We start from the raw sequence: 20819 nt of genomic DNA on the forward strand, positions 1-20819 counted from the left end.
GTGCATTGCTGGGAGTACTTTATGAAATTCTGTGGAGAGTGTGTCAAGACAGCTTACATTCAATGTGATGACTTTGCAAATTCAGCCTGAGATCTCTCTGTTTCTAATGTGACTTGGGGTTGTGGGTAAACATGTTCAAGGAATAGCTGACTTCTAGGACAGACAAAGCTCTTTTTGCTTGCAAGCTCGCCACACGTACTAATTTGTCTCTTAAAAACATTGTGCGAAATAAGAGGAAACAGTTATGTCTTTTATATATGAGAAAATTGATTGAAAAATGTGTGCATAAATAATCTGTTTCAGTGATACAGACTGGGGCAGGTAGGGCTGGGACGCAACTCAGGGGTGACCCCAGGTGTTCGTGGCATGGAGCTGAGCTGGGGCAGCACTGTGTCTGGGTAGAAGTGAGGGGTGGTGGGAATGGGATGTGGCCCCTCAGCCCCCTCGGGGGGGGGGGGACAGGCCTTAGGCCCTGGGGCTGGAGACTGTGCCCTATGAGAGGAGGCTGCATGGTGGGACTGGTTCAGCTGGGAGAAAGGGCTGCTTTGGGGGCGCCCTAAGGTACTCTTATGAAGTAAACATGAACAGACATACCTGGAATATAAAAATTGCTTGTGCGTGCATAAGAAGGCAAGTGATTATACAGCTGAATGTATGAAACAAATAATCAAATTGGAATCTCATATTTTTACCATATTGGAAGTTTTTCCTGAACGTTAATGTGATACTCTTGTTTCCAGATGATAGCATAGTCTTTGGTGGTATTTTAAATATTCTTTAATGTAAAGTAGCAAAGAAAAATTCTCAAGCAATTTCATATTATTGCGTGAAAAATATGTGGAGATGTTTAATTTTTCTTTTATACAGGCAATGGGGTAGTTTAACCTTCAGGAAGGATCTGGTTGCACTAGTAATCAGCTTCTGATTTCTCTGTTCTGGAGACAGATTCATCCATCAAGTCTTGAGTACAGAGCTGAGAGTGCTCAGAAAGCACTTTCCTGTATATGTGTGATTACTGGAGCACAGCTGCTGTTCTGGGCAATTAATGGGAGAGTATGATACATTTCAGATGGGTGCTGTGTCTTTATTTTTCAGGTCAGATGACCTTTCTTGCTTATATTCTCTTCTGTCTATGGCATTTTTTTTAGGGTATTGATTTCTGTTTGCTTGTAGGAGATGAAGTGCTCTTGGAAGGCCTAGTAAGAAAAATCAGGAAAAATCAGAAAAATAATATTTTAGTAGTAGCAGCTTCTCTATAGGAGAAAAGATCTAGTTAAACATCCATCTTATTATTTAAATCGGTGATTTAGAGACTGGATAGTTGAATGGATATACGTAGATGCTTGGTTCTCATTGAAGGTTATTGGGACATTTATTCAGATCCCCAGTTTAGTGAATCAATTTCGGTGTTTTTTGAAATCTTCAATTTTTTTCCCCAAAAGTTAAAAAGTAAAATTTAATTAACCAATTAAGTACAATCAGAATAGGACCTTCCTTGGGAGAAAGCTTAAAGTGAAACACTTTTCTCATTCCCTCAAAAGACATAACCTGGAAATTTCAGTATATGAAATTAGTCTGAGATCATTCTTTCGTAAGTGAAAGAATTTTACTGTGGAAGCATCCATTTTGAGTACAGAAAATGTTGAGGCTCTTGTGTGGTCATTAGAATATTTTGTGTGATCTGTAATCCCTCTAATTTGTTTCATACATCTGTACCTGTCCACAGTGCTATCTCCCCGTAGGAAGCTAGTGTGTTGCATTCTCCTATTAAGATTTATAAAATCAAATCACGTATTTTCAGGTACTATTGGGAATTTAGTTGTTCTAAATGCCGTGTCGTCTGGAATTTTTCCTTCTCTTCTAACTTCTTATCATGCAGTTAAAGGTGTGCCAGGATATATGTGCTAAAGATTTCAGAAAGTTGGTCATTATTCTGTGTTTTTGCATAAGTTCATTTCTTTCTGCAAATACTGCCCTTTTTCTGTGGAGGATACTTAGATATGAGTTTGAGTGCAAGATATTTAAATAAAAATTATTAAGTAATCCTCTATTCTAACCTAATTCTATTTCTGTCCAAATTAAGGGAAAGGAAATCTTATTTGGGATGAACTTTTCAAGGGGCTGTTACACATTAGTGTCTTCACTGTTTTTATGGGCTTGAAATTGAAAGCGCTGGAGTGCTTTTGTTCTTGTTCCCTTAAATAGCAGTTTCTTGTTCTGTGCATTCTGGGGGCAGAGGAATGCTTGCTTTGGTAGTTTTGACACACATCTGTCCATTCTTTCTAGCAAACCTTAGATGCAAAAGACCTTACCTTTTGAAGGTTTCTTACTTGGATATCTTCTTTAGATGTCAAAAGCGAACTGAGTTTCCTCATAGTTATTTTGAAACAGAATTAATTTGTATAGAAAATCTTTACCTGTTCAATTCATGTGATACATTAACTATTACTTTGAAAATTCAATTTTGGTATTAAGATATGCTATACTTTTTCCTCCCTTGTGAAGGAGATAAAAAGTCAAATTTTAGAGCTGAAACACAGCGTGCAGGTTTGCAAGAAATATGTACAGACTGTTTCTGAAAATGAGATTAGTCTGGAACAAGGGCAATGTTATGTCTTGCTCCCTTACTTCCTTATTTATGTAAGAATTCTTAAGTTTTAAACTAAAACAATAGGTGTGGCTAAGACAAGACAAGGAGGAGTGTTTGCTCATCTGGAAGCTGATCCCATTAGATTTCCCCTGGGGCTGTAGTGCAAGTAGCTCCCATCTAGCCTTCCCTGCCTGTCAAATTCTCCGACAGAGGGCAGCTGAAATTGCTATTGTTTTCTCGTCGGTATTTCCAGTGCTCCTTCATGGAGCTTGTTTATTCAGCGATTTATCATTTAGACTTCTCTGTGCTCGGGGGATTTACTTCAACTACTATTTCACATTAATTCTAATTTTTTAATTAGTTCTTGGTGCATGGGTTTATAGATCTTTGAAGTTTAAAGTATTCCAACAGTAAAACACAGGCTGAAGTTGTATTTTACCCACAGACATACAGTTTAACTTAGAATTCTGAAGATGTTCTTTTCATGATACTACATTTTAAAATGTAGGGTAAGGTTCACAATAGCTGAAGCTATTAAGTGCAAATGAAACCTTCTGAGGAGGTGAGCCTGCTTGCTCTAAGAAACTCTCATAGTTTAATCTGTATTCTTACGGGTTTTCCCTCTTTCTGCAGGCTTTATTGTTGGCAGACATCTCTAGTATTTGTATCATCTTTTGAGGTTTTTAATCAGTCAGCAAGGCTGACATGCCTTGCTAGTCTCACTGTGGTCATGGTTATAAGAATTAGTAATGCTGCTTCATGTTAGAGGAAAGATATTTGGTACAGGAGTCATCATCCATCTTACATAATTTTAGATAGATTCCAAGATTCTATGTTGAATATAGCTGTCATATGCTTCCCTGGGAAAAGAAACAGGTTACTTCAGATGCATGCTGAATTTCCCTTTTTATCTCTACTGATCTCAGAAGTGCATAGGGTGGTCAGCTCAGCTGGAGATACCACATTAGAGAAATGTGGTGTGCATACGTGTCATGTATCTTAGCAATTGCAGACTGCGGTGGTAGGGCTTAATCTGTCATTTTACACTATGACATTCTTCCTTTGTGCAGAGATAGTAAGCTCTAGGTAAAGTGGTGGAATATTTCTGTCATACCTGTACAACGTTAGAGCCCCTGGCATCATTAGTTTTTCTAATGCCTTTCAGTGTGAAAGAGCTGCTTGGAAATGATTCTTCCACAAAGAATTTGTTATTAAAAGTGGGAAGTGCACTACCCAAGAGAATCATGGTTTGTTTGAGCTTTTGGAGAATATTTCTACAGGAGGTTGTACTGTAGTGCTGGCTGTCCTCTGACTTCAGAGCTGATGGAATCAGAAGTTTATCTGCTGGGAATGGAAGGGTGCCATTTGTTGCTTCTTTTCATTGGCTCCGCTTTTTCTTAGAGTAATTTCATAGTTTGTTGCTTTTTTTCCTTTCTTTCCAGCTGTGATTGACAAAATGTCAATAGAGTAAGTGACCTACCCACCAGAACTTGCCATGAATCATTTGGTTGGACTGCCTGATGGGGAGGTAAGTGAAGAGCCAGCAAATGGAGCAGTGAATGAGTCAGTGGAGGCTGACCTGGAGCACTCAGAGGTGGAAGAGGAGCAGCGGTATGCAACTCACTATCCAAGGCCTACAAACAGCACCCAAATGGCCCTGTCTGGGCAGGAGGAGGAAGGGATGTTAGCTCGGTCAGCCAGCACTGAGAGTGGCTTCCACAACCATACAGATACTGCAGAAGGGGATGTGATAGCCACAGTGGGGGATAGTTATGACACAGAGAGAGTTCAGGAAAATGAAGATGAGAGTGCATATGCAGTGCAGTATAGGCCTGAGTCTGAGGAATACACAGAGAATGCTGAGGCTGAGCATGGTGAGGCCATTCATAACCGAACACTGCCCAATCACTTACACTTCCATTCCATCGAGCATGAGGAAGCCATGAACGCAGCCTACTCGGGTTATGTCTACACACATCGACTGTTCCACCGAGGGGAGGATGAGCAGTATGCTGAGCCTTATGCTGACTATGGACTGCAGGAGCATGTGTATGAGGAGATAGGAGATACACCAGACCTTGATGCTAGGGAGGGGATCCAGCTGTATGAGCGGGAAAGGGAGGAAGCTGACAATTACCGCAAGGAGGCCCTTGGTGCCCGCCTTCACCATTATGATGAGCGGTCTGATGGAGAGTCCGACAGCCCAGAAAAGGAGGCAGAGTTTGCACCCTACCCAAGAATGGATAGTTATGAACAAGAGGAGGACATTGATCAGATTGTGGCAGAGGTGAAGCAGAGCATGAGCTCCCAGAGCTTGGACAAGGCAGCTGAAGACATGCCAGAAGCCGAGCAGAGTTTGGAGCATGCTCACACTCTTGCCGGTGGGGGGCATGAAAGCAATGGCCAGCTCGCACCTGGTTCTCGAGTTACATCCAGCTCGGGAGAAACTGTGCAGAGGTACAGCAAGGAAAAGAGAGATGCAATTTCACTAGCCATTAAGGATATTAAAGAGGCTATTGAGGAAGTGAAGACAAGAACCATCCGTTCTCCTTATACTCCTGATGAACCGAAGGAGCCTATCTGGGTGATGCGGCAGGACATCAGCCCAACCAGGGATTCTGACGACCAGAGGCCACTAGATGGAGATGTGAGTACACAAAACTTTCAGTTCTCAATTATGTGTTTCTTTACATGTTTCTTTAGTGGTAGCATACATTGCAGTGAGAGAGGGTGGACTTCGTTCATGTTCTGTGACATATTCTTCAGCAAATTATGCAGTGCTTTGCCTATTTGAGATATGTACTCTAGAGGGCTTGTAAGAGGTAAACATGTATATGTTATAAGTGGAGCAAAATTTTCTTGTTGAAACGCTTCTGACCCCAGTTAAGCTATTAAGGGATTTGACATGCAAAGTTCTTCACTTTTTTTTTCTCCTGAAGCAAGTGCATTTCAATTTTTCATTGCCATGGGATATTTACTAGCTGCTTAACACTGTCTTATATAATTTAGCCTTTCATTTTCCTGTTAATTCTAGGTTTCTAAGTCTCAATAGCAATATTAACAGTTCCATCAAAAATATGTACATTTTATATATGATGATGTCACATATCCAGATTCCAGAAAAGCTGCGCTGGCTTTGGCCTCCTGCATTCTCTGGAAATATGCTTTGATCTTCAGTATATTAACACTGTAAAATGTATTTGATCTCCATCAGTGTAATTATCAAAGACCATTATTAAGATATACAGCATGAACAATTCTCAAATTCTTTACTTCTGGCATAAGGCTTAACTTGAATCAGAATTAATGCACAGTCTGTGGTTCCAGTGGCTTATATAATAGTATTTACTTGAAATTTTATGGGTTTTCTGTATTTCTAATAAAATAAACTCATAAACAACTATTAGCTGTGTTAAATTTATGCCTGTGAAAATAGCTGGGATACTATACCTACCAGGCAAAAACAGTTTCTGAAGCAGTCCCATGCTATTGCTTCAAGGATAACTGCGCCGCGCTGCAAACATCTGCTCCATCCTCTTTATTTCTGTGGAATCTTCTTTCTGTCCTTTGTTGTTTTGGAAGAACTTTTTGTGTATTTTTTTGGCCTTCTAAACTAAATTACTCTAAAATTCTAGGAATGTGTCAGAATTATTCAGAATACCTCAGGCTCAGCAAAGAGAATTCAGTTGGTGAAAAAAGATCACATGCTGTGTAGATATACTACATGCGCCTGTTTTTCTTTTTTTTTTTAAATCTGTTTTCCAAACTATGAATGTTAGTTTTCTACTAAATGAGAAGATATTTTTGGAACATTGGGATTGATGTAGCTTTCAGATTTTATTTTTGCTTGAAAGCTGTTAGAAACACATAGTCATGAGTGTGTTTGAATTTGTTTTTGTTTCTTCATAGTTTCATTGAAATTTTTAATGAAACCAAAATAAATAATACTGCAAAAACTATTCCTACTAATATTTTTTTACATTAAGTCAGTTACATAATCGATTAGCAGTCTTTTGAAGGCTAAAGGAACATTATCAGATTGTTCTGTAAAAGAGAACAAGTGTCTTTAATATAAGAAATTTCCAAAAGCTTTAATTAATTCTCTGCTTTTGTTTGAATGCGGATGAAATTACTCTTCTGCTGTACATTCTGATCCTTGGACTGTATCTTCCAGTGCTGTCTTTTTCTGGGAGGGTCAGAGAACATTCTGTTGGTTCCTGACTGTTTGTTTGTAACACCCAGAATGAGAGATATTCTCAGCGAGAGTAGGTTTTGTATCCATGGTGAGTCCTTTCTGAGGGTGTGCTAGCTGATCTCTGAAGTATTAGTACACTTTGCAGAATTTGATTTTCAAGGTATTCTGGTAGGACTCAGCCTGGTGTATTCATACAGTAGTTGAAACAGATTTCCATCAATCTCCCTCAATATTGATATCCATATTGAAGTACTTTGGTGTTTCTGTTTTGCACCAATTCAGGAGTTTTCATTGCCTGTCAGATAAGAACCTGACTGAGATTTTAAGTTCCAGCTACAATTAAAACAGTGATGTGTAGTGATAAGCGTAGTTCTGTGTGCAAAGTTAAATGGTGGTTGTAGGCTGTACAAACTGTACAGTCTGTGCCCTTGGAAAGAGAACATAAGTTGAGTAATGGTTTAGAAGATCTGTAGCAGGTTGAGGGAAGTCTGTATTGCAAAAGAAGAATATAGTACAGGACTTGGGATTGGGTAGGGATTTTGTTTCTAATTTAAGATTGTATGGTGTATGCTTTAGTGGACTGTTCACATCATATTTCAGCTTATACTGTTCTGAACAGTTTGCTTTCTTAAACAGAGCATTACTACGACTGCATAGCAGTAAATTGGACAAAATTGTGTTAATGCTGACTGAGTGACTTGTGAGTGGTCAGTTAGAGTGAAAATGTATCCAAAGCCTGTTTATCTGGATGTAGATTTCCTTTCTTACTCTGGAAAGAAAAGAAAAAGGATCTCAAACACAAGCTTTTCAGTGTTATCAAGTCTATACCAGAGATGTAACTCAATCTGATTACTGATATTTGGTTTTGATATAAGAAGGAATGACAGAGAGAGGCAGTGCAGACATGCTTTTCTTTGCCCAGAAGTACCATGGACCGACAGATGATGCAAATTGAATATTTTATTACCTTCATTATTTTTGAAGGTCTGCTTTGAAAACTGTTCCCACTTTGCTTTTCTTAACAAAACTGTTTTGCTTTTAGAGTAATACTTGCTTGGAAATACTTCTAATCATTCTGTATAGTTAATCATATGATACTGAAACTGATAGAGTTCCTTTTAGAGCTAAGTAATGGTCACTTTTTGCTTAGCAAGGAGCTTTTCAAGAGAGGGATTCACCTAGAGAGTCAGAAGAATGATTTCCAGTTGAGAGTCATTAAATATGACAAACTCTTTTCTTTTTTTCACAATAAAGTGACTGTCACTCCTTAGTTCTGAGCATTTGGATGATAATTTCATATAAGAATGTGTGGACAAAGATGATTTTATACTGTCCAGAGACTGTTTTGAGAAGCTAGTAACCAAGAAGTTTTTGACTAGCCGGCAGCTGGATATAGTTTGGTACTTAGGAATGATTTATGCAGTAAGCATAACTGAAGGATACAGATCACTTGAGTAAAAGTCTGTTTGTATTTAAGAAGCCGTGTTTCCATGTTTACTCAATATTTAATCTGCCAGGAATTTTAGACACTCTGTTTTTCCCCACAGCAAATGTATTGTATGTATACAAAGAATGAAAATTACTCAACAGCCATGAAAAATTCTGCTGCAGTAAATGGGTAGTATGGTGATGTCAGAGGTAGACAGCAGACTTGTGTGAATAAATAAATAGGGTTACCAACTATCTGCTTAATATTAAACAATGGAGACTGTTTGCTGCAGTGGTCTTGTGCACCTTCTGTAGTGATGCTTTCTCTTGGGTACCAGGTGGTTTGTGGGAAGGTACAGTAGGCACACTACTTGTGTATTTGATAAAAGCCGAACAATTCTCTGTGTCTTTGTCATAAGTACAGGGTTTTTGTTTTTTTGGTAGTTTGACAACTGAGATAGGAAAAATCAACGTACATTTCTAAAATCTATTTATCTGAGAACATTTTAAAACCAAAGTGGAAGGTCACTTGGATATAGCCTCATGAGTGTATCTTTTTCAAGTGCAGTAACAGTTAGAGCTGCTCAGCTATGAGAAATGTGACATCAGAAAACTGACCCACGGTGGAAAAGAGCTGTGAAGCTGCAGTTAGGTTAAGTTTTGTTCAGTGTGAAACTGGAGATATGCTACTGGAGATAAGCTACTGAACAATGCTTATAGCTGGAGACCAGTGTGAAGCTTATGGTCTGCCTACAGTATCCCCTTAGGGGATACTGTTTTCAATGTCTACAGTTATCTCCATGGAAGGGAATGCCTGTACTCCATTTAGGTAGCTCAGTCTTATTTCTATTTTCCGATTTCTCCATTAGAAAATTGTTGTGGGTACACCTAGCCGAGCATAGGAATTGCAGTGTTTAAAGATCAATGTAGAGGATGTTTGCAGTGTGTGAATGCAGAGTAGAAAAAGGAATAATAGTTCTTCGTGGGAGATACCTCAGAATAAGATGGAGTATTCTGGTATATAAATAGTACAAAAGGTCAGAAAACCATCCTAAAATGTCAGCTGTGATAACAGTGGCTTTTCATGTTGTGGAAATACAGGGGCCTGCTGAGAAATTCACCAAAAGGCACAAAAGTAGTAGATCTTCTTTTGGCTGGGATTTAAGGAGTATTTCTGTCTTCTCATGACCAAAGAATAGAGTCAGACTACCTACTTTATTTCTGCCTCAATCAGGAGAAAACAGTGGTTTACTGAGGTCTGTTAAGTTATTTATGAAACTATAGATCTTAAAACTGTTTTGTTGATCTGCAAGGAATGTTTTATTGCTGTGTTCTGAGACTTTGGTTTTGTAAAGATCCCTCAGTGGTGGCCACTGTCTCTGTTTCTCTGCAGACACTTGAGATTGGTGGATCATTAGAATAAAGCCTAATGTAAATTCAAACTGAATACGTAGATGGTTTGGATTTTTAAGGTGGAAACTCACAGCATAAAGTAAGCCTTTCACATAAAACAGAACTGTGCTGCGTGTCTCTTTTTGGTTATGGGTATTTTATTTCAATCCTTGAGTTCTCAGCCGTATATCTCAATTGTGATGAGTCCAGAAATTGAGTGCCTTTATGGAGATGAAGTTGCTTCACTTTTTCCAGAACTTGACTGATGTTTTATTAACAAGGGAATAAAGAAGTCTGTTTTAAATAATTAAGCAGGTTTCACTAATAGATGAACTGGGAGTGAAAGAGTAGAAGTGAAATAAATATGAGTTTGTATTATTAAGATACTGCTTTCTTTCTCTGAGTGAACCTTTTAAAACTCTTTGTTGAGCACAAAGAATATGGGTCGTCTTTCTGTCAAGATCACAGTCTTAAAAATCTGTAGAAAGTCCAGTTTAAGAAAAAAAAATAAATTATATATATTTTAATCCCCAGGGCAGAAGGTTTTATGGTGATTCATCAGTCACACAGAAGAAAGCCAGTCAGAGTTTCTTAGTAGCTGAGTGTACTGCTGAAAAGAAAGTCCCATAAAAAAAAATATATTTTCTGTAAAGAATGTCAGAAAATACACTGTCATATGCTTGAAAATGCAGGAAATACACCATTCTTTTAGCATCCTCATTCTTCAAGATACACATTTGTGGTCCTGTGATGTGCGCTTTTCAGAGCAGTGAGTACCAGCTGAGGGTTGTCTATGAGAAAAATAAGATGCCTTAATGTTCCTGTATTGAATCACTACATCTTGCATCCAGTTCTTTAAGATTTATGACTAAGTTTTCATTTCCTCGCTTGGCATTTCTCAATTGTAGAATACTATTATTTGCTCTATTGTTTGCTTGTGCCCTTCTTTGCAATCATGTCGGAATACAAGAAAAACTGTTCAGAGCAGCAGCTGTGGAGCAAGATAAACAACATGAGAACCAAGGACAACTCTAGAAGAAAAAAGAACGTCTTACGGCTCTGATTGGATAAGCCCCTGTGTGAACGGTTGAAGAGTGTTTTGTAGAATGCACTGTTGACATGTAAAGGTGGATGGGAAATTTGTAGGGGTGGATGAGAAATCTAGAAAAAGAAAACTTGTGAAGGTATATAAGTAATGTGAGAATTTGTAATAAATGAATTGTTCACATCTGAGTCCGTGCATCAGACACTGCACTATCATTAGTCCTGTAAGTCTGTGCTAGGTTACCTTCTAACCTTCTGCACTCTCAGATGTGGTGTTTGAATTTTGAGTAGTCCTTTGCAGAGCCAGGAGTTGGATTTGATGGTCCTTGTAGGTCCCTCCTAACTCAGGGTGTTCTGTGATTCTGTGAGATGTTTATCAATTAATGTTCATGATGGCAGGTGCTTTCTAGAGCATGCTTTTTTTTTCTTTTTTTTCTTTCTTTAAACTGAGTCATGGAACTCTATTCAAACTATGAATTCAAGTGAAAGTACAGCTGTGGAAGTCCGTGCTTGAGAGGGAGAAGCAGTCAGCACTGCGCCAGCTCTAGGAGTCCTGTTGTGCTGTCAGCCTTTCTTCTGTTGTGCATTCTGCTGGATGGACCCTGCCCTCTTCATATGTGTGCTGTCTGATAGACAGTCAGAGTTTGTACAGACATAAGGTTTTATTCAGAGAGAAGTTACCAGCCCATAGAGTGTGGCTGTGGTACTGCATGTGTACTGCTCCTGATTTCTGTGGCTGAGAGGTTCTTTGGAACAGGCAAAGGGCCTCTTCCCGTTGCAGTCTCAGTTACATTTATTGTAAGCTCACTCTGAATTTTCGGCATCAAATCTAATGTTCTTCTTATCCTTAGGTATATTTGTATTTTGTATCCAAGATTTAGTAATTAAAATAGTAGCAAATTGGGATCTTTTCTGAAAGACATTGGTTTAGATACACAATCATAGCTCAGATTAAAAAAAATCTCAGTTTTTTTTTAGCCTCAGTGAATTTTGCTGGAGAATTATGTTTGTCTTGTTGTACAGACAGTAATGGACAGTGTTTTAAAAAGCTAGTTTATTCAGACTTTTAGCACTTGTGGACATTCATATCCCTCAGGAGGTTTGTCACTCATTGTCTGTTGGCTGTGAGTGGCAGGAGGCTTCATTATCAGCAGACTTCTTCAGCCAAACTAGTGAGGTCACCTCAAACCAAGGCGCCTTGAACTGCTGAAGTTCTCAGATCTTACGTAAAGCTCATTTCTGATCATACACAACCTCTTTGGCATATGCACGTCCTACTGCTGCAGATCACTTTAATCTACGTACAAAACATAACCTGTCTTATCTGTATTTACAGGTTATTATTCATGATTATCTGAATCTGCAGGAATGGTGATTTGTTGACCATAAGCAAGTATCTTACTTGTGTTCTGTTTGGTCATTTTTTGCAGCAGAAGCTGCACTGGGGGGTCAGGCAAAGTCCGTGCCAAGGGCGGTGGTCTGCTCATTGAAGCAAAGAGTGCAACAGGAGTCATATGGGGTACCTGGGATTTCTGTATGGAGAGGTGCTATAGCCACTAAATATTTTGTTCTCATTTGAGTAGATCAGTCAGTTAGTTATCTTCCCTCAAGTTAACGTCTGTTATCATCTGCACAAATTAGAAGTATTAAGAAGATGTCCTGAACCATCTATGAAACTGTTGCATGAGTGTGCTGGTTATGCGGAGAGATGTGGTTGTGTCACATTTTTAACTAGAGGAAAAATTGGTGTTTCTTTCTTGTGTCACAGGTAAAAAATGAATTCCATACGTTATTCCACAGTATGCATGTATGTGTACAATAGGTTTGTTTTTTTTTTTTTTCCAAAGCCTTCATCTTAACACTGTGTTTAATGCATATTTATACAAAGCAGACTAGTAGTAATGACTAGTTATGTTGTAAGGAAATTTAGCTCCTTAGCTCTATTCTTAATGGGTACTTGACATCATTTAAGAATTATGAATATATATTGATGGTGTCAGTCTAGTTTTTAGTGAACAGAATTTTAACTGTTCAAGTCACAGCATATGCTCTACAACAACAAAATAGGCAGTTTTGGCCAAGAAATATTGCCTTTTGATAGGTAATTGAGGTAGCCATAGGAAGGAGTGGTAGGTAGATTACTTGAATCGAGTGATTTATGCCTTTTTGCATTGGAAAGCAGTTCTACTTATAAATCACATTGTCTTGTGGTACTTAAGTATTGTACTTAACTATCCGAGGAAATTTTTTCATATTTGGCACATGAAAATTACAGTTCTTTCTTTTTTTATGAACTGAGCCAGCAGCAAAGGAGTAAAATCAAGTTTTTTCCTTTATATTGTCATTTTCATACATTAATGTAACAGAAACAGGTCACTAACTTGAATTCACAGAGCTCTCAGCACTACTTAAGTGCTTTTTTTCCTGTCAGACCTTTCCAGAGGAAATGGGAGAAAATGTTGATGCTCCTAAGATCCAGCAATCTGATTTCTAGTTCCATTCTTAAGAACCAGAAATCAGACTTACATAAGTCTTGTGAGGCTACACCTCGAGTACCGTGTTCAGTTTTGGGCCCTTCACTACAGGAAAGACATGGAGCATGTCGAGAGGACAGCAAAGCTGTGAAGGACCTGGAGCACAGATCTTATGAGGAACAGCTGAGGGAACTAGGAATGTATGGTCTGGAGAACAGGATGCTCAGGAGTGACCTTATTGCTCTCTACAACTACCTGAAGGGAGGATGTGGTGAGCTGGAGTCAGCCTTTTCTCCCATGTAACTAGTGATAGGATGAGAGGGAGTGACCTCAAGTTGTACTAGGGGAGATTCAGGTTGGAAATAATGTTAGGAAATAATACCTCTCCATGATTGTGGTCTGGTGCTGGAATGGGGCTGCCCAGGGAGGTGGTAGAGTCACCATATCGGGAGGTGTTCCAGAAACATTTAGATGTTGTACTGAGGAACATGGGTTAGTGGAAAAATATTGGTGACTGTGGATAGTTGGACTGGATGGTCTTGGAGATCTTTTCCAACCTTGGTGATTCTGTGGTTCTAAATAGTATCATGTTATTACTTACATGGTCAGACAGAACTTGTTTTATGTCTTTCTAAAGAAGAGTAGTGAATATGCATAACATCCCGCTTAATTGGAGAGTCTGTGGATTGTAAGAGAGGTTCTGACAAACTCAAAGTGGTAATCCAGCATCTGTTAAATGAATGGTCTAACTCCTGTTGTCTTTTATGGGGTATACTTTGAATCAGATTCCGAAAGAGGACAGCCGTGGTGAATTGCTTATTAAAAACTTTAGCTGTGGAATTTAGGTGCATTTTCTTTCCTCTTTCTTCTCCTGAAGGAAAGAAGAACAACTTCAACACTAGCTCATAACAATACTGAATGTAATGCTTAATAACACTATATATAGTGTACAAGGAATGCAGTCATGGTCTGAAAGACAGTTTTATATCAATAGCAAGAAATAGTTTGATAGATTACAATGAATAGACAATTAAAACAACGGGGCACAGGTCTGACTACGCTTGCATGCTGGATCTGAAAATTTTGTAGTGCTTTGACCTTTGCTTAATGTATGTGGTAGCATTCAGGGGACTTTTTGTCACTGAGGTCAATTAAATTTAAAGTCCTTGCTTTACCCTTAGCCCTTGCTTTTATCTTTTGGGAATTAATGTACAGAAAGAGAGAATCTGCTGTTCTTTGGCCAAGAAGCCTATATGCAGACATTTTAAGTAACAGTCTTTTGTTTAACTTCATCTTGATATGCTGAAATAGTATTTCATCCTTTTTGTTCCAGTTTTGTTTGTGGCCCAAAGTTATACTGTTTTCAGAGACTCTGCTGCCATAAACAGGTAAAACAGCATTGCTTTTATAAAACAAAAGCAGGTGGATGTGTTTGAAGAAGTTTCAGTGTCGATTATGTTTTTCTTCACAAGTTATTCAGCAGTCAACTGGGCTGACTGGGATAAGTTCCATGCAACACAATGCTTCATCCTCTCCAGTTACAAGTTCTGTTACTGAATTCCTCTGAGCAATAGCAGGAAAGGCTTCTCAAGTGAAGTGAGTTGCGTGTTAGTTAGAATCAAACAACACTAAAATTGAGATGGAGAATTTTTGGATGTACCAGGTTGAGTATCGTAAGAAAAACGTAAGTAGATATTCTAGTGGGCAACTTGTACTTTTTTATTACTGCACTTCAGAAAACACTTTCATTCCTCTGATGGATCTATATGTAATAACAGCATGCTTCACATGCATTTATTTTGTTTGTTCTGAAAGCATTTTTGTTAGGTTTCTAGAACGTGTTTTGTTATCAGATAATGAAGCAGTCACTAAACATTTATTTTAGAATTCAGTTTGTACAGTAGCTGTGCAAGTTGTCTATCCAGTGTGATTTGTCAATTTATTTCATTATGGGTACGAAAGCTACTTCCAGACTGTGACTGCATTCTTTCTTCGTGGGTTGTAAGTGGTAGCTCTGAACAAATATTGTGATGTGAAGGAAATCTGAGTGTTTCTTCTTCAAATGCTGTAGAAAAGTTTTCATGGACAGTACTTGTTTCTTCTCATGTACTTTGTACACAGTTTGTTATTTGGTTTTGATAATTTTGGTTAGGGAAGAGGATTCTTTTTTTCTTCTTTTTTCTTTCTATCAAAGAAAATGAAAGAATGGTATTAGACTAATTTGCCATTGGTGATGAACTGTTGAACTGGTCAAACTCCCTATATCAAAGGAGGTTGTAGAAATCTGGCTCTGCTGAGTTAAAAACTCAGCTTGTATAAACAAATGCTAAAGTTTGCTTTAGAGGATTTGTATTTTATCATGTGCACAGGCATGTTTTGCAAGTACCTTCTGAAAATCTGCCTTTAAAATGCATGCTGGCTTGACGCTTTGTACTCTCATATGTTTTGGTCACCATCATTAATTCCAACTCAGTGTTGTGTCACATTTGCATCCCAGTCTGCCCTTTTGTGGTCTTTAGGTACCTCACTATGGCATTCATTACCAGCATTCGTCAGGAACAGCCTCTGGTTAGAATAGCCTTTCCCACAGTTACCAAAACGCTCACTGACAGATCACATAGAACTGGAAATTTGATGATACTGCTTTGTATGCTGTTCCATTTGTTTTTCTACTGCAGTGTTCTAATGTGATGATGCTGAATGACTAGAAAATAGTATGAGAGACAGTTTATCCACAAAACAGTCTGTGAGTTAAAGAAGTGAAGGAAATTAGGAAATTTGATGTAAGAGGCATGTATGTTATTTAGATCATAGAATGAACTGTGCAGTATTTACAGAATTTGTACATTGTCTAGATTGAGGAACCATTGATTATACTGGTACTGTATAGCCATTGAGTACATGAAGAAGTCCTTGAGTGTTAGTATTACTTTGTACAGTTAATAAAAGGTGTTTTTAAATGTAGTGGAACGACATTTATGGACAACTTTTGCAGCCTACTTCTGTTTAAATGAAATTAATTTACCACTTCAGGTTTATCATGCCTGAAAGTCTATGTGCTGCTAGGGGAAACTGCAGACTTCTCTTCCATCTTTACAATTTGACAGTCAAGAGTAAGTTACCTTTAGCAAAATCTATTCTCTGGTTGTAATCAACTCACCTGTCTACCATCACAGCTTAGTTCTGCTTAATGACTTCATATTTTCTTTCTTAGAATGTCAGAGTTCTAGAACATGGGTCTGTGTTGCTCACAGCTTTCAGTAAGCTCACAGAATCATTTGCCTGCATGTAACAGGAATGTTCTTGTGCAGCTGGCAGCCCTGTGACTGCAGTGTTGCTGAATGCTGACAGTAAATGTAAGCAGTTGGCCCAGTGCCACAGACAATCCTCCCTTCACCCCACAAAAATGATGTTATGATACACTTTTTGGCTTGGTCTTTCTTGCCATTGTGTACAGATTTTCAAGTTTTCACCTGTTTATTTCATACATTACTGATAAATAAATGGTTTTTAAAAAAGATTTAGCTGTTTAGACCAAGTCCAGTGAGGTACTGAGTTACATGTGATCATTGTGATAAAGTCAAGGGTTACAACATCTCAAAAATGTTTGTCCTGTTTTGTTTTTTATTTTTCCTTTTTTTCACTCTTATTTCTTATTTCCTCTGCCAAGTGAGAGGAAATTATGAAAGAAGAATTTCTACATTGGTCACTCAGATCATTATTTAATTTTATTTTCTTGCCATGTCTAGTCTCCATCTCCAGATTCTTCTTCACCTCGGGGTGCTGAGTCGTCAAGTAGGCAACATCACCAGGATGTCTGCAGTACAGCAGAGCCCTCCACTAATAAAGAGGTAGAGTGAAACCTTTTTAAAAGCCACAGTCATGTTCATGCTGATCGTGCCTTTTTGTTGTCATTCCCCTCTTATTATACCTGTGCAATCCCTTCTCTTCTGTCAATACTGCAACAAACTACAAGGCTGATTTACAGCTTCTTTCCCTTGTGCTTGCCTGGCTGTCCAACTGAATTTCTAACATACTTAAGAAAGGCGATCATGGTATTTCTGACTCTGTTTGGCTGCCACAAAATTTATTAACAGGTTGGAAGAAGAACAGAAGTCACTTTTGTATTAGAGGCAAACGAAAGAGTCTCTTTCTTTTTTCCCATTCAAAATGTCTTCCAACAAAGAAAGTAATTTTTCTCAGAGAGGTGAATAATCCTCCTTAAATAAAATTAATTTAGTAATTTTTTCTACTTAATATATTAACATTACTATATTAGCAGACAGAGCTGTTGGAAGAACTAAATGATCTGATGATAATTTGCCAGTGATTCATAGTCAGAATTTTGGAATTCTTGACTCCTAAATAAAGCTTTGCACAATACGGCTAAATACTTTCTTATGCATTATTTCACCTATTAGCTTTTTATGGCATGCTAGTTCCATGTACTTAATATTTGGTTTATTTCCTTTTTTTTTTCAGTCAGTGGGTTGCGTCATTACATTTTTAGCTGCAATATTATTAGCTTCTTCAAGCCTTTAGCTTTCTTTAGCTTATAAATTTTGTTGCTTCATGTACTTTCTAACTGTTAAATATTTTTAGATAAAGTTACTCAGAAGAAAAAGGAAAAATGGAAAACAGGGTGCTGCTCATTTCAGTTTTTATAATGTGTTCACACATGGTGACAGTTAATCCTTGTAAACAAGAATCCACAGTAGGATGAACAAGTCCATTTGTTCCTCTCAAATGAGCAATAATGCCTGCTTTAGTATCTTCATGCAAGAGAAGTGATAAAACAGAGTTATAGTTTTGGGGAATTCTTTTAAGATCTTAATAAAACCTTTTTCTAAGATAGAGTTTGTGTAATGCTATGCCAAAAGGCAGTAAAAATATTAACAAGGGTAATGAAATATTGATGATCTCATCATTTCATTATTTTTGGATAATTAAAATGTGTAGATTTCATCTTATTAGCAGTTTTGCCTGTTTCTTTAGTATTCCTCTGGTCTTAGTGGAGTAGCCTTTGACCTGGCTAAAGAACAAAAAAAATATGACTTTTTGGTGAGAGTTTTCACTGTAAGAGCGTGTATAATGACGGTTTGATGGTTGAGAAGAAGTATCTGCTAGCCAAGTGTGGCTGAATAATTGCCAAATTTGTATTTATAAACTTTGGGTGCACTGTTTAAATTAAAAAAAAAAAGTATTTCGGAAAAGACATTTTTTTGCATAAGCTGCCTGGGGGGTGCAGTGGATTTGTCCTCTGGCTGTGTTCAGCGTCCATCTTTGAATATCCCTGTTAGCTCCGTGCAGGTAGTAACAGCAAATGATTATTGAGTCTGTATAGGTAGGTGGTGCAGTGAAAAACATTAATCTGAAGAGGTGAAAGAGTCACACATCTGCGAATGACTGACTCTATCTATGCAGCAGCTGATATGCCTTGGCTGCAGGAGATGGTGGTTTACTGATATCTTTATTTATGCTGGTACTACTTCTGATGGGGAGCCTTCTTAGTTTTGCAGTACAGCTTAGTCATTTTTATAAGGAGCAAGTACTTAAGGGTTGCATAGTCTGTTGGCTGACATGTATGGTTTTTTTTCTTTCTTGAGTGGTTTTTATATCAAGACCAGTATCAGTGCTTGAAAAAAAATTACTTGCATGTATTTTCCATTTGCAAAAATGGAAAAGACTTTTTGGGATTAGTCTGTCACTTAACGGAGATCTTCCTGGTATACCTATATTTTATCACTATCTTACAGAACCCTAGTAAGTTTCCTTCAGTAAAGGAGACTAATATGGCATACTGGTATAAATATGAATATATATAAACGCAGCTTGAAACTGTCTAAGATACTGTGCAGTATTCTGACTATACATGGCTCTTCTTTTGATACTACTGACTTGAGCAATCATTGAAGGAGTTACTGCTGATACATATCAGTTATAGGTTCATTAAAGTTTTTAATCCTTGGGCTATCCAAAATTCTTACTTGTGATGCTCATGATATCAGCATCTATTTCCATTATCTACTGTCATCTGTATGTGGCACACTGAATTTTCTTTGAGTTTTCCAATGTGAGTATGTTACTGAGTATAACAGCATGGTGAGTCGTACTGAATTTGTAGCTTTCAGGTGTTTGAAGTGTTAGTCTGTGTGTTTCACTTGGAAAGCTGCAGCTGTAAATAACCTCCTCCTTTGCACTGTGTATTGACACATGCAAAATTTTTGAACCATTCACCTTTTAGAGAATTGAAGCTAGCAAGTATATTCTTATGCTTGATATGGTGTAAATAGAGCTGGTGTCAAAGTTCTAGTGACTTCAGTTATACCACAGAATATAAAATTTGAAATGTTTTTAACAGATTTGAGGATACATGTAAAAACAATCATAATGAATAACAAAATTTGGTTAATGAGTAACTAACTGAGCTGATGGTTTTGGTCATAGTAAAAGCATAAGGTAATTTTGTGTATTTCTACATGGGATCTATTTGTGGTGGGAAAACTCTGATCTTTGAGGTTTGATGTGTTTTCCTGCATACCTTTTGATTAGTGAAAGCAGAGCACTTTTTCATAGTTAGCAGATAGCAGATACCAGCATGTAATTGAAAACTGAGCTTAGCATTTTATCTGATAGTTAAACATGTAAATGGAATACACTGAACTTTCGTACATGGTTAAAATCTGAAACTACCAGATAGAATAGTAAATCTTAATAAACAGCAATCTTCTTTTGATATATTTTTTTTTCTTTTTGGCATGGAGAGCTTTTTAATCTGTATATGCACATGCTCTGTTCTTTGTCTTAATTACAGTCCAGAAAAAGCTTGGCTTCATTTCCAACCTATGTTGAAGGTAAGATGGTTCTACAGTTTCTAAATATTTTTGCATCTCTTAAGAATTCCAGTATTTATAATGTATAAAATTTTATTTGCATTTGCTGAATAGAAGAGCTACTAGAGTTGAGTGTACCAATTTAGATCAAACTGTTTTCAATCTGTAGCCTGAGCTGAATCCTACTAGGCTTTTTTTGAAGTTCAGGAATATGTATACATTTTATTTTTTAGTGTTTCATTCCAAATTCCTGTCTGATCCACTAGGCTTTTATCAGTATCTCATAAAACACTGCTAAATTTTTTATGAGGAATAAAGAAAAGAGGTTAAGCAAGATGATTGTAGTGCTCTGTCTGGCACTAATTTCAAGTGTCATTCTCATTCCAGTCTCAGGTGGATTAATTAGCAGGATTGAATTAATGGGACTAATTGGTAGGCTTGCCAGAGGAGATCTGCACTGCTTTACAGCTACTTGTCCTCTAATTACATAATGCTTCCTGTCTTAGAGTTCAGGTTGTACTAGGGATGTGTTTATTGAGAAAGATGTGAGAAAACAAATTACCTACTACCTGAACTCATGTTACCTTTTGCATGAATCTGCGCTCCACGCTGTAAAAAAATATAATAAATTCAGTTATGTTGTTATGAGGTCACGACAGAAGCCAAAAATTCAGTTTCGTTTGTTGTTTTGCCCCACTAGCAGTTGCAGCGCTTTACGAAGTGCTGGAAATAGAGTTGGTCGTTTTGACTGTCTTGGAACTCCTTGAATGGCTTTACAGTTTGCTGTATTTAAATGATTAGTAGGATTGTCAGTCATTCTCTTTAGACTACAAATTGATCATTGTACTAATCTCTTAGATCTG

At 37.7% G+C, this 20819-nt stretch overlaps 1 protein-coding gene across 4 annotated transcripts in view; it reads left to right on the top strand.

Moving 5' to 3' along the window:
- Positions 1-20819, top strand: part of APBA1 (amyloid beta precursor protein binding family A member 1) — an 82636-nt gene that overhangs the window by 44514 nt on the left and 17303 nt on the right. For 3 of the 4 annotated variants that reach the window (XM_031608774.2, XM_031608775.2, XM_090132646.1), the window contains exons 2-4: positions 4033-5237; positions 16873-16974; positions 19938-19977. In XM_031608774.2, the coding sequence (XP_031464634.2) occupies positions 4086-5237; positions 16873-16974; positions 19938-19977 (1294 nt within the window). In that variant the 5' untranslated portion in view covers positions 4033-4085. The remainder of the gene's footprint in view (positions 1-4032; positions 5238-16872; positions 16975-19937; positions 19978-20819) is intronic. The other variant, XM_090132647.1, reaches the window with a different exon arrangement.

Source organism: Phasianus colchicus, chromosome Z (genome assembly GCF_987193195.1).
Source record: "Phasianus colchicus chromosome Z, bPhaCol1.hap1.1, whole genome shotgun sequence".
In the NCBI taxonomy this organism is placed as follows: Eukaryota; Metazoa; Chordata; class Aves; order Galliformes; family Phasianidae; genus Phasianus; species Phasianus colchicus.